A 23,429-nucleotide genomic window follows, 5' to 3' on the forward strand; every position below is an offset into this window, starting at 1 on the left:
TTAGCAAGATTATTTGTGTACTTGTATTTCTTTTTCTTACAGTGTTAGGTAGTAACATAAAAGGAAATAGCCGTTCTTATTCAAATTTTGACACCTTTAAACCCACCACACTGGAAGTCTAGAGTACAAAAAATGTTTTGTATGATGTTTGACAAGTATAAATATTATTGTCTTCTTCACTTCAGAGTTATTCAGCAAGAACTACAGTATTTAGTGGCCAATATAAATCCTCTTATTTACTCTTTTGATTGGTATTTTTTTTAGTTGGTTGTGTTGGTGTGTTTGCCTTCAATATTCAGGTTAATTTCTGGCCCCTACATGAAAGGCTTTTAAGTTATTTCAGAAATGTGCTGATACATTGAGATTACATTGTTACTCATGACCACAAAGCCAAATTTAGAATAAATCTTGGAATCAGCCCTTGAACTTCTAATCCAATTAGCATTGTACCTCTTTTCTAAAGACATGTTCAGTTAATACTGGCTGCATGAAATAAGTTGCTGACATGAAAGGGTAAGCATTTTTTAAATGAAATCCTCAAGACAAGCCACCAAAAAATATCATGATGCCTCGGCACCAGTTCACATTTTTAATAAACATTAACATAGTAGCACATTCAGTAAACTCCTTAACAAGGTCTTTGTAAATGTAGGATCCCCTGCTGGATAACTATAACTAGCTTTTATTTTGATTTCTAGAGTGACATAGTGGGATATATATGTGGATACATATCTGAATTGCATTAAGATATTGTGGCTGGTAAAGCAAAAGATCAGTTATATTACCCAGCCCTTAAAATGGTTAAAAAGATTAGCCATGTTCTTTGCTGAAGCAGCCTGAGTGAGCTGATGGAATTATCTTTTAATTTGAAGCTTTTTATCATTATATTCCAATTTTATATGCCAGTGTGAGCTCAAAGTTTTTCTGTTCATTGTTGGAACCAGTACCAAGTGGGAAAAAGCTATTTTATGCCTCCTTAATAATTGATTTTGGAATATCCATGGAGTGTGCTCCAAATATGACTATCTAATAAAATCATACTTGTTAACCATGTCCCAAAATGTTAGCCTCTTTGGTTCATTAGATTTTTTAGAGTGTTTGGATTTGCAGACATCTTCAGAATTGGTTCAGATCCTGTTTGATTTGGGTAACTGGATATGTATGTTTCAGAAAAACATAAGGAATATCAACAAAATTAAGGCTTTTTCACTTATCCATAACAGTCTTATCATTTTTCTATCACTAAGAAAATACAATTTCCTTTCTAGTTATTCCTTCTCGTTTTATTTCTCCTTTATGGAGAGAAATTCAAACAGCAAGAAGACCTGTGCTCCAAGAAGTATACAATGCAAGTAGTCAAGTTATAGTTGATCTTGCCTAGAAAAAGTACTAACTCACTTACTACTTTGTTTTATAATCCAGTATAATTTTAATTATGCAGAATTGATGCATTTATACACAAATCATACTACAATTCATGTTTATATTGCCTTTTAGAACCTTTAATTTTGTTCATAAATTTAAAATTTCATCATGTTAAACATTTTTAATCATTGGTTAATCTTTTGCTGTGTTTTATGTTTAAAAATCTTGAAACTGATGGCTTTGTGAGTTTATTTACAGGGGTAATCTTATTTCTGAGCCACTGATCTTAAAGTGACTGAAATGCTAAAGCAGGTATTTGTTGTTATGGTCACTAACATCATAATTGACCTAAACTGCTTTATAGTAACTGAGATTTTGGTTTTATATGAAAGCAGAGTTATAACTATGTTCAGGTATTTTCTGCTAAAGATGGCCATTTTAGAATGTAATTGAATTTTTAATAAATTCAACTTTTTTTTTTTTTTTTAATCCCCCTTAGGCCTCTGGGGCCAGAGAGTCTCTTGCTTCGTGGAGCCAGGTTAAAAAATACAAAGGAAATTTTTGGTTTGTATATATTGAAAATTTCTAATTATGGATTCGTGTTGATGCTTTATATAAAATATTTTTTAAAACCTAGCTTTTGTGGTCTTTTGGTTGGATAATTTACTTAATCAAATATTGTCTATGATAATTTTCTTACAAAGATTGTGTAAAAATAGTTTTGTATATTTTTGTTGTTGATTCCTATTTTTGAATAATAGACTAGAACCTGGCTCTGTTGTTTGTGGATACTTGTGAAACACTGCTAAGAAGATAATTCTGGCAGTTCTGTTAATGGTGGTTGAGAACCAATGTAATCTGACATCATGGTTCAGTAAACCACCTGTATAATTCCATTATTATTCTTAGATTGTATTCAACTGCTGACTCATTCTTTCATCCATTCAACAAATTTTTATTGACCTGTGACCATATGGCAGGTATTATTGGAATGTATACTGACTGAATCAAAAGGCCAAATAAATAGTGCTCTGGTGTTGGAGATCTAAATTAATTCACATGTTCTGAGTCAACTCTAGGCAAATCGTGAAGTCTTGATAATCTTTAGCTGTCAGCTATCTCCTCCCATTTTGGGAATGGCCCTTCATATACTGCCCAGCCTGTGTTATTCACTGGATGTGTACAGCTTTTGAGGTTCTCTTCTTCACTCCCTTCTTTCCTATTAACTGTGTTATATCTTATCACTCAGTATGAGGCTCTCTGATAAAGAAATGCATATACTTATGAAAACAGAAAATAGGGGCCCCTGGGTGGCTCAGTCAGTTAAGCATCCAACTCTTGATTTCAGCTCAGGTCATGATTTCACAGTTCAAGAGTTCAAACTGCACGTTGGGTCCTGTGCTGACAGTGCAGAGCCTGCTTGGGATTCTTTCCCTCTTCCTCTCTCTCTGTCCCTCTCTGCCTGTCTCTCTAAAATAAGTAAGCTTTAAAAATTAAAAAGAAAAGAAAAGAAAACAGAAAATAGAAAGTGTTGGTGAGGATGTAGAGTACTTGGAACTCTCATTTGAGTGCTGGTGGGAATATAAATGTCACAGCCAGTGAACAATAGTGTGGCAGTTCCTCAGTAAACTGTTAAACTTAGAATTATCATATGACCCAGCAATTCTACATATAACCCAGCAGTTCTACTCCTAGATATGTATCCAAAAGAATTGAAAGTAATTGTTCAGACAAAGACTTGTCCAAGATATTCATAGCAGCAATATTCAATAGCCAAAGGGTAGAAACCGCACAAATATCCATCAACTAATGAATGGATAAACAAAGTGTAGGATACTCATATAATGAAATATTATTCACTCATAAAAAATGAATTCTACTGATGAATGCTATAATATGGATAAACCTTGAAAACATGCTTAGTAAAAGTAGCCAGACACAAAAGGCGTATATGATTCCATTTACTTGAAATAATCAGAATAGGCAAATTCACAGACACAGAGAATAGATTTGTGGTTCCCAGGGGCTGAGGAGTGGAGGGGAATGGGGCATGATTGCTTAATGGGTACAGGGTTTTCTTTGAGGGTAATAAAAGTGTTTTCAAGTTAGTGAGGGTTGCACAACATTGTGATTGTACTGAGTGCCACTGAATTGTACACTTTAAGATGATTAAAACGGTGAACTGTATGTTATGTATATTTTTACCACAGTTAAAAACAAACAAACAAACACCATAATGATGTTCTGATGGCCAAAGCCAGAGAAAACCTTCAGGGCTTTTAGACCCTCTCATGTAATGCTGTATTTTAACACATCTCCCTGGCAGGAACGCCTTTCACATTCTTAAAATGTGTGTTTGCCTTTAGTTGGGTCTACTGGTATCTGCTGCAGCACCACCTCTCTCTCTCTCACATCATTCTGGCTGATTTCTCACATTTCTGTAATTTCAGTACCCTTTGTCATCTGCGTTATAATCCCTGCCTTTAAAGAATGGTGAAAATTCCAGGACAAATTTTTAGGAAAAAGGCATGATGAATCCTATACTACTTCTCAGCTTTCACTATATAAGGATGGGAGTGAATATTTATTGATCATCTCTCTGTTTCTAGGCATTTTCCTATTTTGTCATACAAATATCACAACAATTCTGTGAGGTATATTTTCCTATTTAAAGATGGGGAGGGGGGCGCCTGGGTGGCGCAGTCGGTTAAGCGTCCGACTTCAGCCAGGTCACGATCTCGCGGTCTGTGAGTTCGAGCCCCGCGTCGGGCTCTGGGCTGATGGCTCAGAGCCTGGAGCCTGTTTCCGATTCTGGGTCTCCCTCTCTCTCTGCCCCTCCCCCGTTCATGCTCTGTCTCTCTCTGTCCCAAATAAATAAATAAACGTTGAAAAAAAAAATTAAAAAAAAAAAAATAAAGATGGGGAGGGAAACAGACTCAGATTAAATAACTTGCCCAAGGACACAGAGCTAGTAAGTGGCAGAGGCAGCACTCAAATCAAGGTCTAACTACAAAGTTTGTTATAAAGCTGGTCTTACCTAATTTCATCTACTTCCCAATTTTAGGCTGTTAATACTATCATTTTTGCTCATCCCAGTCATTCACATAGGCACACATTTTTATTTTATTTTATTTTATTTTATTTTATTTTATTTTATTTTATTTTATTTTATTTTATGTTATTTTATGTTATTTTATGTTATTTTATGTTATTTTATGTTATTTTAATTTTAAACATTTATTTATTTTCGAGAGACACAGAGTGCGAGTGGCACAAGGCAGAGAGAGAGGGAGACACAGAATCCAAAATAGGCTCCAGGCTCTGAGCTGTCACTACAGAGCCCGACGTGGGGCTTGAACTCAGTAACCATGAGATCATGACCTGAGCCAACGTCAGCTGCTTAACCGACCGAGCCACCCAGGTGCCCCAGTAGGCACACGTTTTTAAAATAGTACTTTCCTTTTGTTTACTTAATTTCTTCTGACAGATTTCCGTATTATTTCTCTAGTGGTAGAAAATTATGTCTAGACTTCACAGATTCCGGCATTCAGAGCCTTTCGAACTCTGACCTCATTCCATTGTTCATGAAAACCTAACAGAAAGCGCTTTTCCATTTCTGTCTTTGTTAACACTTTTTGCTCTATCTATAATGGCCTTTCCTGCCATCTTTACGTTTTCAAATCCTTTTCTTCCATCGGTTCCAGCTCTAATAATATCTCTCATTCAGATATATTAATTATAACACAGAAACGGAATCCCCGTGCCTTCCCCTTCCAGCAGGTTAAGTGACTGGAGTTCTTCAAAATTGGACTTGGAAAGCCTTTTAAAAACTCCAGAAAGACTTAAAGAAAGCCAAATTGTAACAACAATCAGACAGTACACTCCCTTTCATGCTAGTGAGTACATCTGTTTGGTGAAATATGCTAGATTATTTTTAAAGAGTGTTTTGTTTTGCAGGTGTTGCTATATACACTGGAATGGAAACAAAGATGGCATTAAATTACAAGAGCAAGTCACAGAAACGATCTGCAGTAGAAAAGTAAGAAAGTTGTCTATTTTCATTTATTTACACATGAATATGTCTATGTATTCATATATGTATAAAATACTATGTATATAAAAATACATGTCAGTCAACAAAAGATGGTATTCTTGAGGATAGGGATGTATACATGTAGCATTTTGCACAATGTTTGGCATATAGTAGGTGCTAGATTATGACTTTAAATTAACAGCTTTAAAATAATACTATTGGATAATAATGGAATCACTTGATCAGACTAATCCTGCAGATAGCAATTATGAAATCTGGACAAAAATTTTTTTACATAAACAAGTATCTGAAAATACAGGAGAGTATTTTCCCGTAACTTCTTGCCTGAAGGCACTCCCTAATTCATGTGCTGCATAGGGCATCAGAGAGCCTGAGCTTTACAAGATTTAAGTGTTGGAGGACAAGGTTTAAAGCTAGAAAAACAACTAGACAGAGGTAAAACGGTGTAGGGGAGGGAGCCACAGAAGGGAATGAACTCTGTACGTAAATTATGCCCAAATCTTTGACTATTAGACCTATACATGTGCAAGAGAGACCCTGGTGGGCTTAGCAGAAAAACAGTATCAGGAGGCGGGAAGAACAGAACATAGAATTTTGCTGTTGTCTATTGCAGTGGAAACAGAGTTTGATGTTTGAGCCTAGCCAAGTTAACTTCCTGCTGGAATGAAAATCAGCACTCTTGTGAAGAACATAAAAGAGTACAGTCTTTACAACCTGTTATTTATAAAATTTAGTATGTAATCAAAAATAAGTAGACATATGAAGAAAATGTAATTTGTATTCAAGAGAAGAAGCATTCAATAGAAATTGTTTCCATAATGTTCTGTATCTTGCAGTTAACAGACAAGGTCTTTAGAGCAGATATTATAAGTATTTTTAAGGGCCTAAAAAAAGATGTGACTAAACACATGTAAAATATCAGCAAAGAAATGGAAACTACAGAAAACAGTATGGAGGTTCCTCAAAAAGTTAAAAGTAGAACTGCCCTGTGATTCAGCAATTACACTACTAGGTGTTCACCCAAAGGATACAAAAACACTGATTTGAAGGGATACATGCCCCCTGATATTTATACCGGCACTATCACCAATAACCAAATTATGGAAAGAGCCCAAATGTGCACCAACTGATGATTGGATAAAGATATGGAGTGTGTATGTATGTATGTATGTATGTATGTATGGTATATACACACACTGGAATATTACTCAGCCATCAAAAAGAATGAACCTTGCCATTTGTAACATGGATGGAGCTATGGAGTATTATGCTAAGTGAAATAAGTCAGAGAAAGACAAATACCATACCATATTATTTCACTCACGTGTAGAATTTAAGAAACAAGTGAACATAAGGGGGAACAAAAAGAGGCAGACCAAGAAACAGATTCTTAACTATGGAGAACAAACTGATGGTTGTCAGAGGGGAAATGAGGTGGGGGATGGGTTAAAAGGCGATGGTTATTAAAGAGAGCACTTGTGAAGAGCACCAGGTGTTGTATGTAATTGATGAATCACTAAATTCTATACCTGAAACTAGTGTGGCACTGTATGTTATCTAACTGGAATTTAAATAAAAATTTGAGGGGAAAAAAAAAGAAATGGAAACTATAAAGAGAATTCAGCAGATATTCTTGAGTTGAAAATCTAATTACTGAAATGTAAATGTCATTAGATGGGCTCAGTACCAGATTGAGGAAGGCAGCAGAAATTGTCGGTGAATTTTAAAAAGCAATAGAAATTATTCAGTCTGAAGAACAGGGAGAAAAAAGATTGAAGAAAAAATGAACAGAATTTCAGAACCATGTATTAAGCTATTTAGCATAATTCTACTTGAGTCCTTCCCCAAAGAGGAGAGAACAGTAGGGGCAGAATAAAAATATCTGAAAAAATAATAATGGCAAATTTCTTGAATTTGAAAAAACACAGTGGTAATTTAAATCCAGCAAATCAAAATTTGTGGACTCCAAGGCAAAGCCTAAATTAAAGAGAAATTTCGAGCTATAAGTGTTTACATAAGAGAGGAAGAAAACCTTAAAATAGTCATCTAAGTTTCTACCTTAGGAAGCAAGATAAAGAGAGTAATTATACCCAATCAGAGAAGAAAGAGAACAGATATTAAAGATGTGAGCTGGGGCGCCTGGGTGGCTCAGTCGGTTAAGCGTCCGACCTCAGCTCAGGTCACGATCTCGCGGTCTGTGAGTTCGAGCCCTGCGTCGGGCTCTGGGCTGATGGCTCAGAGCCTGGTGCCTGCTTCCGATTCTGTGTCTTCCTCTCTCTCTGACCCTCCCCTGTTCATGCTCTGTCTCTCTCTGTCTCAAAAATAAATAAAAACGGTAAAAAAAAAAAATTTTTTTTTAAAAAAGATGTGAGCTAAAACCAATAGAAAACAAATAATAGACAAAATTAACAAAGCTAAAACTGGTTCTTTGGAAATAATAACAAAATTAATAAATCTCTACTTTCTCAATCTAGAGAAATATATATTATATATTATTAAATTAAATATATAAATATAATATTTATAAATATTTATAAATATTATATTTATAAATATTTATAAATATTTATAAATTTTATAAATAAATTTTATATATAATAATATATATTATTATATAATAATATATTGTATAATATATATTATATAATATATATGATATATTATATATGATATATATTATCTATATAATATATATAATAATATAATAATGTAATATAATATATAAATAATATAAATTTCTAAATATTTATAAATATAATAAATTTATAAATATAAATTAAAATATATATATTATATACTATATATAAAATATATAAAATATTATATATAAAAATATAACAATATAAAAAAAATTTGTCCACACAAAGGGATAGTCTTTTCAACACACAATGCTGGAACAGTTAGACATCCATATGCCAGAAACCAAATTTTCACCCTTCTCTTCACCACATACAAAAACTAACTCAAAATAAAACCTATACATAAGAACTTAATCTGTAAAACATGGGAGAAAATACTTGTGACTTTGGGTTAAGGAAACATTTGTTTGATGGGAAACATACAAAAAAGGAACCAAAAACCAAACCAAAAATTGATAAATTTCATCAAAATTAAAAACTTCAGCATACCTGAAGCTGATATGACATTGTATGTCAACGTTAAAAGAAATTAATGCTTGTATTTCAAAAGACACTGCTGAAAAAATGAAAACACAAGCCACAGACTAGGAAAAATACTTACAAAGCACATATTTTGTAAAGGACTCCTATCCAAAATATGCATTTTCACAACTTCTTTTCAACATTATTCTAGAAGCCTTATTCAGTGTCACCAGACAAAGAAATAAAAGGCATAAGTATTAGAAAGTAAGAACTAAAATTGTCCTTACTGGAGGACACATGATTTGTCACATAGCTGTACGCATTCAAAATTAAAACTATTGGAACTAATAAGTGAGTTTTAGCAAGGTCAAAACATGGTGAGAGATATTAAAGATTTATCCATTAAATAAATGACGAAATCACACTAATAGATTGGCAGGCTGAGTATTGTTAAGCTGTCAGGTGATGTCTTGATTGTTTCAATCGTAGTTAAAATCCCTGCAAACTTTTTTGTGGTCATTGACAAGATGATTCTAAAATGAATATTGAAATACACTGGCTAAAATGCATACATAGAATACACAAAGAAAATAGTCCCTTGAAAGAAAGCTGTAGGGGATGCCTAGGTGCCTCAGTCAGTTGAATGTCTGGCTCTTGACTTTGTCTCAGGTCATGGTCTCAAAGTTGGTGAATTCAAGTCCCATATTATGCTCTGTGCTGACAGCATGGAGCCTGCTTGGGATTCCCTCTCTCCCCCTCTCTCTCTGCCCCTGCCCTGCTCGTGTGCTCTATTTCTCTCTCTCTCTCTCTCAAAATAAATAAATAAACTTTAAAAATTGAAAAGAAAAGAAAGCTGTAGGATTTATATTCCCTGACTTTAAGACTTATTATAAAGCTGGTGAAGGGACCAGGGTTGAAGGGGTGGAAGGCAGATGGGATATGGAAAATGAGTTCAGATTAAGGGAACTAATACCTTACTGGAAGACAGGCACAGTAGATGTCTATCTGTCTGGAGTGAGAGCTCAATGGGAATTAGAGGATGTCGAGAAGGAGGATCCAGGTTTTAGTAAAGAAGATTTTGGCGTTCAGTCTGAAAAACTGTTGATTGAAAGTATACAGTAGAGGGGGATATCCAACATGGCAGAGAAGTAGGGGAACCTGAAGTTCCCTCTCAAACACAGCAGTGTTGAGGGCAAGGGACTTTGAATTCCAAGAGTCTGGGCTGTAGAGTGACAGAGACATGTCCATGGGGACAACCTGGCAGGCAATACGTGCGTGATTGCAAACTGGGAGAGATAAAATGTGCAGTGTAGGCACGGAGGGGAGAGATCCCCTTCTGCAGACAAAGGGAAGAAAAAGAGAGGCTGTGGAAGTGCAGGACTGTATTTGGACAAGAGAAAAAACAATGGACTGGGGACGGAGAAAGAGCCAATCTCTAACTGTGGGGCTTTCTTTGGACTGGGGCTGGCTGCCCAGTTCACGCACCTGGGGAGGAAGGGAGCTAGCCCCAGGCTCAGTAACTAGTTCAGAGGCGCAGTCTGCAGTGGGAGAAAGCGATTCCCTCCCTCGAGTGCTGTGGGAAGAAGGTATATAACCATTCAAAGGACAAGAGACCCTGCCTGTGCTCACCAGCCAGAGGCCATTTATCAGCGGTGTGGAGCGGCACTTCCCTGGAACCAGGACACACGGAGTGGGACCCTTTAAGACATTGGGGTTTAAATCCCAGCTGAGCACCAGGGAGGTGCAGGAGTTGGCAGAGCAGGACAAACCACCTAGTCCATGCCAGTGCGTCACTGGGAGGAGGCCCTCCATCCGTGGAGTGGAGTGGCACTTCCCTGGAACTGGGGTGTGCAGAGCAGGACCCTTTAAGACATCTGGGTTTGAATCCCAGACAAGCCCCAGGGAGGCGTGGGAGACTGGAGTGGAAAAAAAATAAGGCCCACTTGCGCCAGCACAGTACTATGAGGCACTCTGTGAACAGAGTGGTTTGAGACACCCAGTTTTTGCATTTTCTGATTTAATTCATGGGCAATTTTCTTCCTTTTCTTCTTCTTATTTCGTCCCTCCTCTAGTCTGGTTGTTCTGGTTGTTGGTTTGTTTAAGCAGACATATTTATTCTATTCTACTTATACCTGTTCTATATCTCTTTCTTTATTTTCCTTTCTCTCTCTAGATTAAGCCATATAGTTTTTCTGCCTGGTCAATTTTTTTTCCCTGCCCCTGTCATTTTTCTCTTTGTAGGGGATAAGGCCTTCCACCAACACTGCCCTATCCCCCAACACTGTTGTTTGTTGTTGTGATGGTGGTAGGTTTGTTTTTTGTTTTTCTTTCCCAGAGCTACTTCAACGAACAAATCAAAGCACATCTGGTGGAGGGTCCAAAACATCACTACGAGTAGGGAGGTAAAACAACCAGAGTCACAACAACAGAGAGCAAGTAACACACTCCAAAAAACACTTCCTGAAGGGCCAGGTCCTGGACAGTGCTCACAGGTGCAGGACACATAATAGCTTTTAAAACACATAAGAGACAGAAAACTAGCCAAAATGACGAAACAGAAGAATTCTTCTCAAAAAAAAAATTCCAGGAAGAAATGACAACTAAAGACTTGATCAAAACGGATATAAACAATATATCTGATCAAGAATTTAGAGGGGCACCTGGGTGGTGCAGTCGGTTAAGCGTCCGACTTCAGCCAGGTCACAATCTCGCGGTCCCCGAGTTCGAGCCCCGCGTCAGGCTCTGGGCTGATGGCTCAGAGCCCGGAGCCTGTTTCTGATTCTGTGTCTCCCTCTCTCTCTGCCCCTCCCCCGTTCATGCTCTGTCTCTCTCTGTCCCAAAAATAAATAAACGTTGAAAAAAAAAAAAAAAAGAATTTAGAATAATAGTCATAAGATTAATCGCTGGGCTTGACAAAAGCATAGAAGACAGCAGAGAATCTATTGCTGCGAGATCAAGGAATAAAAAATAGTCATGACAAATTTAAAAAATGCTGTAAATGAGGTGCAAAATAAACTGGATGTGCTGACAGGATTGAAGAGGCAAAGGGGAGAATAAGTGAAATAGAAGATAAAATTATGGAAAAAGATGAAGCTGAGAAAAAGAAAAAAAATTCTAGACCACGAGGGGAGAATTTGAGAACTAAATGATGAAATGAAATGTAATAATATCCATATCATAGGAGGTCCAGAAGAAGAAGAGAGAGAGAGAAAGAGAGAAGGTGTACTTGGACAACTCATAGCTGAGAACTTCACAATTTGGGGAAGGAACCAGATATTGAAATCCAGGAGGCACACAACTCTCTTCAGACGTAATAGGAATCTATCTTCTACACAATATATCATAGTGAAACTGGCAAAACACAAAGATGAAAAGAGAATTCTGAAAGCAGGTAGGGACAAACGGGCCTTAACCTACAAGGGTAGACACATAAGAGTAGTAGCAGACCTATCTACTGAAACATGGCAGGCCAGAAGGAAGTGGCAGGAAATATCAATGTGCTGAATGGGAAAAATATGCAACCAAGAATCCTTTATCCAATAAGGCTGCTGTTGTTCAGAATAGAAGGAGGGATAAAGGTTTTCCCAGCCAAACAAAAACTGAAGGAATTCATCACCACTAAACCAGCCTTCTAAGAGATCCTAAGGGAGACTGTTGGAATGTTGCAAAGGACTAGAGACATCATTATAATCATGAAACCTACAGATAATACAATGACACTAAGTCCATATCTTTCAATAATAACACTGAATGTAAATGGACTAAATGCTCCAATCAAAAGACATACGGTATCAGAATGGATTAAAAAACAGAAGACCCATCTATTTGCTGTCTACAAGAGACCCGTTTTAAACCTGAGGACACCTTCAGATTGAAAGTGAGGGGATGGAGAACCATCTATCATGCTACTGGAAGTCAAAACAAAGCTGGAGTACCCATACTTACATCAGACAAACTAGATTTTAAACTAAAGGTTGTAATGAGATGAAGAAGGGCTTTATATCGTAATTGTGGGGTCTATCCATCAAGAAGAGCTAACAATTACAGGGGCGCCTGGGTGGCGCAGTTGGTTAAGCGTCCGACTTCAGCCAGGTCACGATCTCGCGGTCCGTGAGTTTGAGCCCCACGTCAGGCTCTGGGCTGATGGCTCAGAGCCTGGAGCCTGTTTCCGATTCTGTGTCTCCCTCTCTCTCTGCCCCTCCCCCGTTCATGCTCTGTCTCTCTCTGTCCCAAAAATAAATAAACGTTGAAAAAAAAAATTTTTTTTTAAAAAGAAGAGCTAACAATTACAAATGTTTATGCACCCAGTTTGGAAGCACCCAAATATATAAAATAATTCACAAACATTAGCAACCTTATTGATAAAAATGTGGTAATTGCAGGGGACTTTAATACTCCACTTACAGCAGAGGACAGATTTTGTAGACAGAAAATCAATAAAGAAACAATGGCCCTGAATGATACACTGGACCAGATGGACTTGACAGATGTATTCAGAACTTTTCATCCAAAAGCAGCAGAATACACATTCTTCTCAACTGCACACGGAATATTCTCCAAGATAGATCACATACTAGGTCACAAAACAGCCCTTAATAAATATAAAAGAATTGAGATCATACTGTACACATTTTCAGATCACAATGCTATGAAACTTGAAATCAACCACAGGAAAAAGTTTGGAAAACCTCCAAATGCATGGAAGTTAAAGAACATCCTACTAAATAATGAATGGGTCAACCAGGCAATTAAAGAAGAAATTTAAAAATATATGGAAACAAATGAAAATGAAAACATGACAGTCCAAACCTTTTGGGATGCAGCAAAGGCAGTCCTAAGAGGAAAATACATTGCAATCCAGCCCTATCTCAAGAAATAAGAAAAATCCCAAATACAAAATCTAACAGCACACCTAAAGGAACTAGAAGCAGAACAGCAAAGAAACCCCAAGGCCAGAAGAAGAGAAATAATAAAGATTAGAGCAGAAATAAACAATATAGAATCCAAAAAAAAAAAAAAAAAGAGTAGAACAGATCAATGAAACTAAGAGTTGTTTTTTTGAAAAAATAAAATTGATAAACCCCTAGCCAGACTTCTCAAAAAGAAAAGATATTGTACCCAAATAGGTAAAATCACGAGTCAAATTGGACTTATCACAACCAACCCCTCAGAAATACAAACAATTATCTGAGAATACTATGAAAAATTATATAACAGCAAACTGGACAACCTGGAAGAAATGGACAAATTCCTAGACACCCACACACTACCAAAACTCAAATTGGAAGAGATAGAAAATTTGAACAGACCCATAACTAGTGAAGAAATTGAATCAGTTATCAAAAATCTCCCAACAAATTAGAGTCCTGGGCTGGATGGCTTCCCAGGGGAATTCTACCAGCCATTTAAAGCAGAGTTCATACCTATCTTTCTCAAGCTGTTCCAAAAAACAGAAACGAAAGCAGACTCATTTTATGAAGCCAGCATTACCTTTGTTCCCAAACCAGACAGAAACCCAGCAAAAAAAAAGAATTATAGGCCAATGTCCCTGATGAACATGGATACAAAAATTCTCAACAAGATACTAGCAAATTGAATTCAACAGCATATAAAAAGAATTATTCACTATGATCAAGTGAGATTCATTCCTGGGCTGCAGGGCTGGTTCAGTATTCACAAATCAATCAATGTGATACATCACATTAATAAAAGAAAAGATAAAAACCACATGATCCTGTCAATAGATGCAGAAAAAGCATTTGACAAAATAACAGCATCCTTTCTTAATAAAGCCCTCAAGAAAGTCGGGATAGAAGGAACATACCTAAACATCATAAAAGCAATATATGAAAAGCCCACAGCTAATATCCTCAATGGGGAAAAACTGAGAGCTTTCCCCTGAGATCAGGAACACGACAGGAATGTCCACTCTCATGACTGTTGTTTAACATAGTGTTGGAAGACCTAGCATCAGCAGTCTGACAGCAAAATGAAATAAAAGGCATCAAAATTGGCAAAGAAGAAGTCAGACTTTCACTTTTTGCAGATGACATGATACTCTACATGAAAAACCTGAAAGACTCTACCAAAAAGCTGCTAGAACTGAAACATTAATCCAGCAAAGTCAGGATACAAAATCAATGTACAGAAGTTGGTTGCACTTCTATACACCAATAATGAAGCAACAGAAAGAGAAAAAAAAAGACGTCGATCCCAATTACAGTTGCACCAAGAACCATAAAATACCTAGCAATAAACCTAACCAAAGATGTAAAAGACCTGTATGCTGAAAACTACAGAAAACTTACGAAGGAAATTGAAGAAGACACAAAGAAATGGAAAAACATTCCATGCTCATGGATTGGAAGAATAATATTGTTAAAATGTCATTACTACCCAAAGCAATCTACATATTCAATGCAATCCCAAGCAAAATTGCACTAGCATTCTTCTCAAAGTTAGAAAAAACTATCCTAAAATTTGTATGAAACCACAAAAGACCCGGAATAACGAAAGTAATGTTGAAAAAGGAAACTAAAGCAGGAGGCATCACAATCCCAGACTTTAGCCTCTATTACAAAGCTGTAATCATCAAGACAGTATGGTATTGGCCCCAAAACAGACACACAGACCAATGAAATAGAATACATAACCCAGAATTGGACCCACAAATGCATGGCCAACTAATCTTTGACAAAGCTAGAAAGAGTATCCAATGCAAAAACAGTCTCTTTAGCAAATGGTGCTGGGAGAACTGGGCAGCAACATGCAGAAGAATGAAACTAGATGCCTTTGCTACACCATAAACAAAAATAAACCCAAAATGGATGAAAGACCTGAATGTGAAACAGGAAACCATCAAAGCCCTAGAGGAGAAAACAAGAAACAACCTCTTTGACCTCAGCCACAGCAATTTCTTGGTCAACACGTCTCTAAAGGCAATGGAATTAAAAGCAAAAATGAATTATTGGGACCTCATCAAGATAAAAAGCTTCTGCACTACAAAGGAAACAGTCAATAAAACTAAAAGGCAAGTGACAGAATGGGAAAAGATATTTGCAAATGACAGATAAAGGGTTAGCATCCAAAATCTATAAAGAACTTATCAAACTCAACACCCAAAAAACAAATAATCCAGTGAAGAAATGGGCAGAAGACATGAATAGACAGTATTCCAGAGAAGACATCCAGATGCCCAACAGACACATGAAAAGATGCGCAACGTAACTCATCATCAGGGAAAGACAAATCAAAACCAAACTGAGATACCACCTCATACCTGTCAGAGTGGCTAAAATTAACAAATCAGAAACCACAGATGCTGGTGCGGATGTGGAGAAACGGGAGCCCTCTTGCACTGTTGGTGGGATGCAAACTGGTGCAGCTGCTCTGGAAAACAGTGTGGAGGTTCCTCAAAAAATTAAAAATAGAATTACCCTATAGCCCAGCAATAGTACTACTAGGAATTTATCCAAGGGATACAGGAGTGCTGATTCATGGGGGCACATGTACCCCAATGTTTATAGCAGCGCTTTCAAGAATAGCTAAATTATGTAAAGAACCTAAATGTCTGTCAACTGATGAATGGATAAAGGTGTGGTTTATATATACAATGGAATACTACGTGGCAAGAGAAAGAATGAAATCCTGCCATTTGCAGCAACGTGGATGGAACGTTTATGCTAAGTGAAATAAGTCAGAGAAAGGCAGATATCATATGTTTTCATTCATATGTGAATCTTTAGAAAATTAACAGAAGACCATGGAGGAAGAGAAGGGTAAAAAAAATAGTTACAAACAGAGAGGGAGGGAGGCAAACCATAAGAGACTCTTAAATACAGAGAACAAACTGAGGGTTGATGGGGGGGTGGGGTAGAGGGGAAAATGAGTGATGGGCATTGAGGAGGGCAGTTGGGATGAGCACTGGATGTTGTATGTAAGTGATGAATCACGGGAATCTGCCCACAAAAGCAAGAGCACACTGTACACACTGTATGTTAGCCAATTTGACAACAAATTATATTTAAAAAATAATAATAAAGAATTTCAGGTTGTAAATAAAAAGTATACAATAGAGAGTGGATGCAAAGCTATAGTAAATATAATATGGTATTAGCAAAAAAAGACATTTCATTGGAATAAACTAGAGGTGAGAAATAGACCCATTCATATATGGTCAATTGATTTTCAACCAAAGCATCAAGTAAATTCAGTGAGGAAAATGATAGTCTTTTCATTAAAAGATGCCACAATAATTGGATATCCATATGGGAAAAAATAATAAACCTCAATTCCTATATTACCTCATACTCCAAAAAGTTTTTGAAGGTGGGTCATATACCTAAATGGAAAGGCTAAAACTATAAAACTTTTAACTTTTTTTAATGTTTGTTTATTTTTGAGAGAGAGACAGCTCAAGCCGGGGAGGGACAGAAAGAGAGGGAGACAGAATCCAAAGCAGGCTCCAGGCTCCAAGCTGTCCGAACAGAGCCCTATGCAGGGCTCAAACTTGCAAACTGTGAGATCATGATCTGAGCCAAAATCGGATGCTTAGTGACTAAGCCACCCTGGCACCCGAAACTATAAAACTTTTAGAAGAAAACTTAGGAAGATTTCTTCACAACCTGGGGATAGGTAAATATTTTGTAGGATAAATAAATAATACCACAAAAGAAAAAATTGGCTAGCTCTACTTCCGCAAAATTAAAAACTTCTTAGACTACACAATTAAGGAAATGATCAAGGAAGCCACAAACTGGGTGATGGTATCATAAAACATTTATCTGACAAAGGATTTGTAACCAGAATATATAATGATACATTAAAAGCTCCTCTAAGTCTATAATAAAAACAATGCAATGAAAAAAATGGATTATAAGACTGGAGCAGAGAAATTTTTACAAAGAAATGTACAAAAGGCTAGTAAACATACAAAAAAGTGTACAATGTTATTAGTCATGAGAAAGATGCAAATTAAAACTGTAAAGAGATACATACCAATATACACTTAGAGGAATGACAAAAATTAAAAATCTAAAGGTTCCAAATATTGGCTAGGACATGGAGCAGCTAGAACTCTTACTTTTAAATATTCTATGGGTCACAGAGAAAATTTTAAAGAACTTTTTTTTTTTTAATATCCAGAAGTTAATGAAAATACAGTGTATCAAATTTTGAAGGATGAAGCTAAAGCAGTGCTGAGAGAGAAATTTATAGCACTTGTATTAATGTTCTCCGGAGAAACAGAACCAGTAGGAATATACGTAGATGTATGTAAGAGATTTATTATAGGAGTTGGCTCATGTGGTTGTGAAGGCCACAAAATCCCACAGTCTGCAGTCTGCAAACTGGAGAAACAGGAAAGCCGATGGTATGATGCAGTCAGTATCCAAAGGCCTGAGGATGGCCCCTGATACGAACCTGGAGCTCTGACATCCCAACTTAAGAAAAGAAAAAAATTCGTCCTTTGCCTTTTTTATTTCATTTGGGCCCTCAGTTATGATACCCACCTACGTTGGTAAGGGCATATTTCTGTACTGAGACTGTTTTATCAAATACTAATCTCTGGAAGATACAGTATTTATAGTATCAAATAGTAGTATCAAATACTAATCTCTGGAAGAGATAGATAAATACCCTCACAGACACACCCCAAAGTAATGTTTTACCAGCTGTCATCTCTTAGCCCAGTCAAGTTTAGATTAACCATCACAGCACTGGATAGTTAACATTAGTAAAGAAACACCGACAGAAACTGAAATTAGTGCTGATTAAAGAATCAAAGATGTGATATTAAGCTTGCTTCGTGAAATATTGTAATGTCAATCTTGCCTGGAGAAAACAGGGATTCTAAAGTTAATTCCTGACTTATGTGATTTTTGTAAATTTATAGGATAATTTTTATTTAGGCTTTGGTCTTAATCCTTAAAAAGGGTGTGATCTCCTCCCAGAGGTTTTACGAAGATTTGACAAGCTAGTGGATGTGACAAAGTTTTATAAAACTTTTAATGCTATATAAATGTTAGTTATATTTATACTTAACACTAGATGCTAAAAATGTAAAAAATCTTAGAATAGCTACTTATGGTGAGAGTAATTGGCCAAAACTGTCATTTACTGTAAGCATTTTGAACAGTAATATAACCAATTCAAATAGGCTTATAATCTTCTGTATTAGCTATTTTATCCCTTGGTAAACAGATTCTATTGAATGGTCATTTCTTAAAATACAAAGATTGTTTCCTTTAAATAGCTACATGATATCTTATATATTTTTATATTTTATTTAATACCAGTATAAAATTTTCAGGCATTTGAATATAGTAACACATAATTGATATGTTTCATATGCTTTTTTTTCTCATTCCAGGTCAATGAATACATTTTTGATAATTTATCTAATAATCCTTATTTCTGAAGCCATCATCAGTACTATCTTGAAATATACATGGCAAGCTGAAGAAAAATGGGATGAACCTTGGTATAACCAAAAAACAGAACATCAAAGAAATAGTAGTAAGGTATTTTATGGTGTTCTTGACTCTGCTATAAAGGAAACTATTCTTTGGCACAGTTGATGATTTGGTAGTGACTTCTGATAGGAGTGACCACTGTGATCTCCTAAAACCATTACTATTGAAGGGTGACAGAAAGACACTGCAAGTCAGAGTGGCCATTATGTTTATACTGGTATACTTTTTGCATTTTAAGGCATAAGCAATTGTATTTCCTAAGACATGACTTGAATAATTATAAGAGATCACAAAAATTTAAATCATCTGTGTTGGCATTCCCCTTCACTACTACAAATTCAGTTTTTTTATTTTATTTACTGTATGCTGTAAGTGAATTAAAGAGTTAGTTGACTTATTTTCAATTCTGTCAGAATAATTCAAGGAGTCTTACTGTCAGTCCATTGATAAGATGAAGTATTGATACAAAATTTGTCATATAATGTTTTAAACAATAAATATGGACTACCAAGACAATTTAATCTGCAATTTTGGTAACTTTGTCTCCAGATTTCACATTAGATTAAAATACAACTATTGCAAGACAGATGTGGATCTCAAGAAACCACAAAGCAGATCACAGGAACATATTTTCCATATCATTCATAATTAGTATTTCACCTTTCACAGAATGCATGTCAAAATGTGATAACTGCTGTGCTATTGAAGTAGGCTATTACTATATCATCTGTAAGTAAGAGTTTTAATTTACAGCAGTTCTAGTCTACCAATTTTTAAATAAATTTTAAATTATAGTCAGTTTTTAGTTATCTTTGATTTTGAAAGGTAGAAGTAGAAGAGTAAGTATACTTCAGGGATTATTAATTAAATATTTTGCTAAAGGTTATTTGAGTCACATCAGGCCTTTTGGTAGCTTCTAAAAAGTAACAAGTAGTTTGAATTTAACCTTTTCTTTTTTCGTTTTGTTCAAGATTCTAATGAGCAATAAAACAACCAAAAGAAATGTATTAAAAAAATGATTCAACAAATGAATTTCAATTCATGAAACTTCTGCTTCAGAATATAGTTGATGGTCTGTTTAGACATGAAACTTTCTGATAATTTTTCTCTGGTCATACTGAGGAAATTCTCATATGTATTCTTGTATCAATCATTTTTTTGCCTAGATTCTGAGATTCATTTCAGACTTCCTTGCCTTTTTGGTACTCTACAATTTCATCATTCCAATTTCATTATATGTGACAGTCGAAATGCAAAAATTTCTTGGATCATTTTTTATTGGCTGGGATCTTGATCTCTATCATGAAGAATCAGACCAGAAAGCTCAAGTCAATACTTCTGATCTGAATGAAGAGCTTGGACAGGTAAAAAAAGATCGTTTTATTTTGTTTTGCTAATATTTTATTTTTATCAAAACAATACATATACAAAGAAAAATACTATGAGGCTTATACCAAAAAATAGCCCTACTTTGCTCCACACCTAACTCTTGTTTCTCATTTTTAAATCTGAAATCGTTTTTCCCATTATTTAGCACTACTGTATATAGTGTTCTTTCTTGATTTTTAAATTTTAGACATTATTTATTATGGAATATAAAGATATACTCTTATGCTGCTGTTTATACACACATACTCAGATACATACCCACTTTGCCTCCCTATAGCCCTCTAATATTGTTATATCACAATTAGGGATTCAGTAAATGTTATTGACATTATGTTGACTCTTAGTATTGCTCACTAATTCCTAGTTCTTTATGTGTATCCTATGATACTATAATTACACTTTCTTTTTTATATGTTATTTTCCCTAGAGTTCATTGCTCTGTTTTTTCATTTGCTTAATTTCTGTATGCCACAAACAAGTCTCTGATTAATATTTGAAATATCTCTCTACATACTCAAACATATCAAGTAATCTAGGATTTCCTTTCTCTTTCTTTTTATGGTGGCAGCTTTTTTGAAGACTTTTGTCTTTCTGCTTCAATTTGGACTTATTTCTGGGCCTGCTTCTTAGCTGTCACCCAGGACTTCCCTTTACCATTACTCTAGAAATTCCTTTGCCTCTCTCCTGTTTTGGATCTCCTGTCTCCTGGATCCCGTGTCACCCCACATGTGTCTTTTTCTCTCATTTTGGTGGAACACATCTTCTAATAACTTCCTGAAAAAGGATGCATGAGAGGAGAATATTTTGAGACTTTGGATGTGTGAAAATTCTTTATTCCTTTTTTACACTTGATTAGTAATTTAGTTGTATAATGCATCCCAGGTTGGAAATTATCATTCTTCCATATTTTAAAAGCATTTCTCCATTTTTTTCTGGCTTCCAATGTTGCTGTTAAGAAATGCAATGCCATTCTGATTCCGAGTTCTTTGTGTGTGATCTGTTATTTTATCTCTGGAAGTCTTTAGGATCTTCTCTTAATATGATGATTCTGAAATTTCATGATGAGGTACCTTGGTGTCAGTCTTTTTTTTTTTTTTTTTATGCTTTCATTGGACAGTGAGCTCTGTGAGCCCTTTCAGTCTGGAAATACATGTACTTCAATTCTAGAAATTTTCTTACATAATTTCTTTGATAACATGTCTTTTTTAATTTAGTATTTAGATATCAGACCATTTATCTTGATTCTCTAATTCTCTTTCTTTGACTTTCAGTTTTCCTTTACTTGTTTGTTTTTATAATTCTGGAAGAATTTGTCAACTCTATCTTTCTACCTATCTTTTAATTTCTTTTATTTCTGTTATAATATTTTTAATTTCTAATATTCTAGTATATTTGAATAATCTTTTTTAATTGCATCATATTCCTTTTCTTGAATATAATCTATTCTTTTAGCTCTCTGAAGATATTAATGATGGCTATTTAGTCTTGTGCTCCTTGCATTTTCTCTTTGCCCCTAGTTCCTTTCTCAGTCGTCTGTTCTACTACAATATGGCATATGCATTCCTAAAACTTATTGTGCTACTTAAAATTACTTAGTAAAAGCCACAGGACTAATGGGATTAGGAGTACAACAAAAACTTTGTCAATGACACATTTAAAATAGATTGTTAAGAAATGCATAAGTACTGTAATGTATGTGGCATTTTATCTTGAAATAGACCAGAAGGTTTCTTGTAGAAGTGACCATCATCGAAGTATTGCTACCTGTGTGTCATTGTAAAGTATAGAAAGGAAGGTTATCTGAAAACAGAAGTGGATGGGTGTGGCTTATAACACCCATGGTGACCTGAGGGAACTGGTACCTGTTTGAGGCTTGCACATTTCATGTGTTCCTTCTGGGCTTGGCAGTTTGCTGGTGTTTCTCACAAAGGAAATTGTGCATAACCAAATGCAAAGTGCACGTTATGTTCAAATTGTTCCCTTATCTATCAGCCATATTGTTATAAGTTCATGTTTTCATGACCTTGTTGTAGCAAACTGTCTAATTTGTCTTAGACTCTAAGACAAGAAAGACTCCTTTCTTTTAAGGAGTGATCCTCAAATGAATGCTAATCTTTGGTTTTCTTTACAAGCTTAAAAGTTTTCCATAGAAAACCCTAGCAGCCCAGCTATTTTTTGGCACATCCCCAGACATCAGTGTTGGTCTTTTCTCAGTTTCCCCAGAGAGAATTACTCCAGTTAGTATTTCTGCTGCTTGTTAGGGCCATCCAGTAGAAATCTCCGTTTTTAGTGTACTGCCGCACTCCTGTTTTTAGCTGCCTCACACCTGTTTTCAGCTTTCCACAGGGTTCAGATTCTCTCTGGTTCAAGCTCCTCCTTAGACAATAAACCTTCCAGCTGTTGCTCGGATAGATGTAAGGCAATCTCAGGTTTGCAAATTATGAGGTGATTTCAGGTTCCAGACTGTTCCTGGTACCTCCATTTTCTGCGAGTTTCTGGGAAAGGATTTGCCCCCATTGCTTAGGTTTCATATTCTATGTTCTCTTAAGTCACTTGCCACTCATTCAGCTCCTTTCCATCTTCCAAACTTGTTATATCTCCCTTCTCATGTTGTCTCATCTACCATTATTTTTGTTCTTTTTTTATTCCTCTATTCTTACTTAAGTGAAGTTTCAAGAGGAGCAGAGATAATTGTACTTGCTCAGCCTGCCATTTTTAACCAGAAGTTGATCCATTTATTTTTAACATTTAGGAGGCTGTAGTAACTTATGCTAAATATTAATTTATGTCACATTTCTTTAATTATGTATCACATATTCAGGACCTAAAAACAGAGCCTGCTTTTACTTCTCCAAACACATTTTTTCCCATTTTTTCTTTCCTTTGACCTTTTCTATCCCAATTTTCTTCTCTTCCTCTTTCCTTCATCTTAGAATGTTGTTTTTCTGAAACTTCACACTGTGCATATCCATATCTGTTTTCTTTTTAATAAACTTTAAGTGATAACTTTGTAAAATTTCTAATTCATCTCAGCCTTTCTTTTTACTT

At 35.7% G+C, this 23,429-nt stretch overlaps 1 protein-coding gene across 7 annotated transcripts in view; it reads left to right on the forward strand.

Moving 5' to 3' along the window:
* Window positions 1-23,429, forward strand: part of ATP11B (ATPase phospholipid transporting 11B (putative)) — a 126,594-nt gene that overhangs the window by 47,217 nt on the left and 55,948 nt on the right. For all 7 annotated transcript variants that reach the window (XM_086674803.1, XM_086674802.1, XM_086674807.1 and 4 more), the window contains exons 9-12: window positions 1,865-1,929; window positions 5,323-5,404; window positions 18,890-19,040; window positions 20,159-20,356. In XM_086674803.1, the coding sequence (XP_086530929.1) occupies window positions 1,865-1,929; window positions 5,323-5,404; window positions 18,890-19,040; window positions 20,159-20,356 (496 nt within the window). The remainder of the gene's footprint in view (window positions 1-1,864; window positions 1,930-5,322; window positions 5,405-18,889; window positions 19,041-20,158; window positions 20,357-23,429) is intronic.

The sequence above is a fragment of the Puma concolor genome, chromosome C2 (genome assembly GCF_028749965.1).
Source record: "Puma concolor isolate L17-30 chromosome C2, mPumCon1.1.hap2, whole genome shotgun sequence".
NCBI classification, from domain to species: domain Eukaryota; kingdom Metazoa; phylum Chordata; class Mammalia; order Carnivora; family Felidae; genus Puma; species Puma concolor.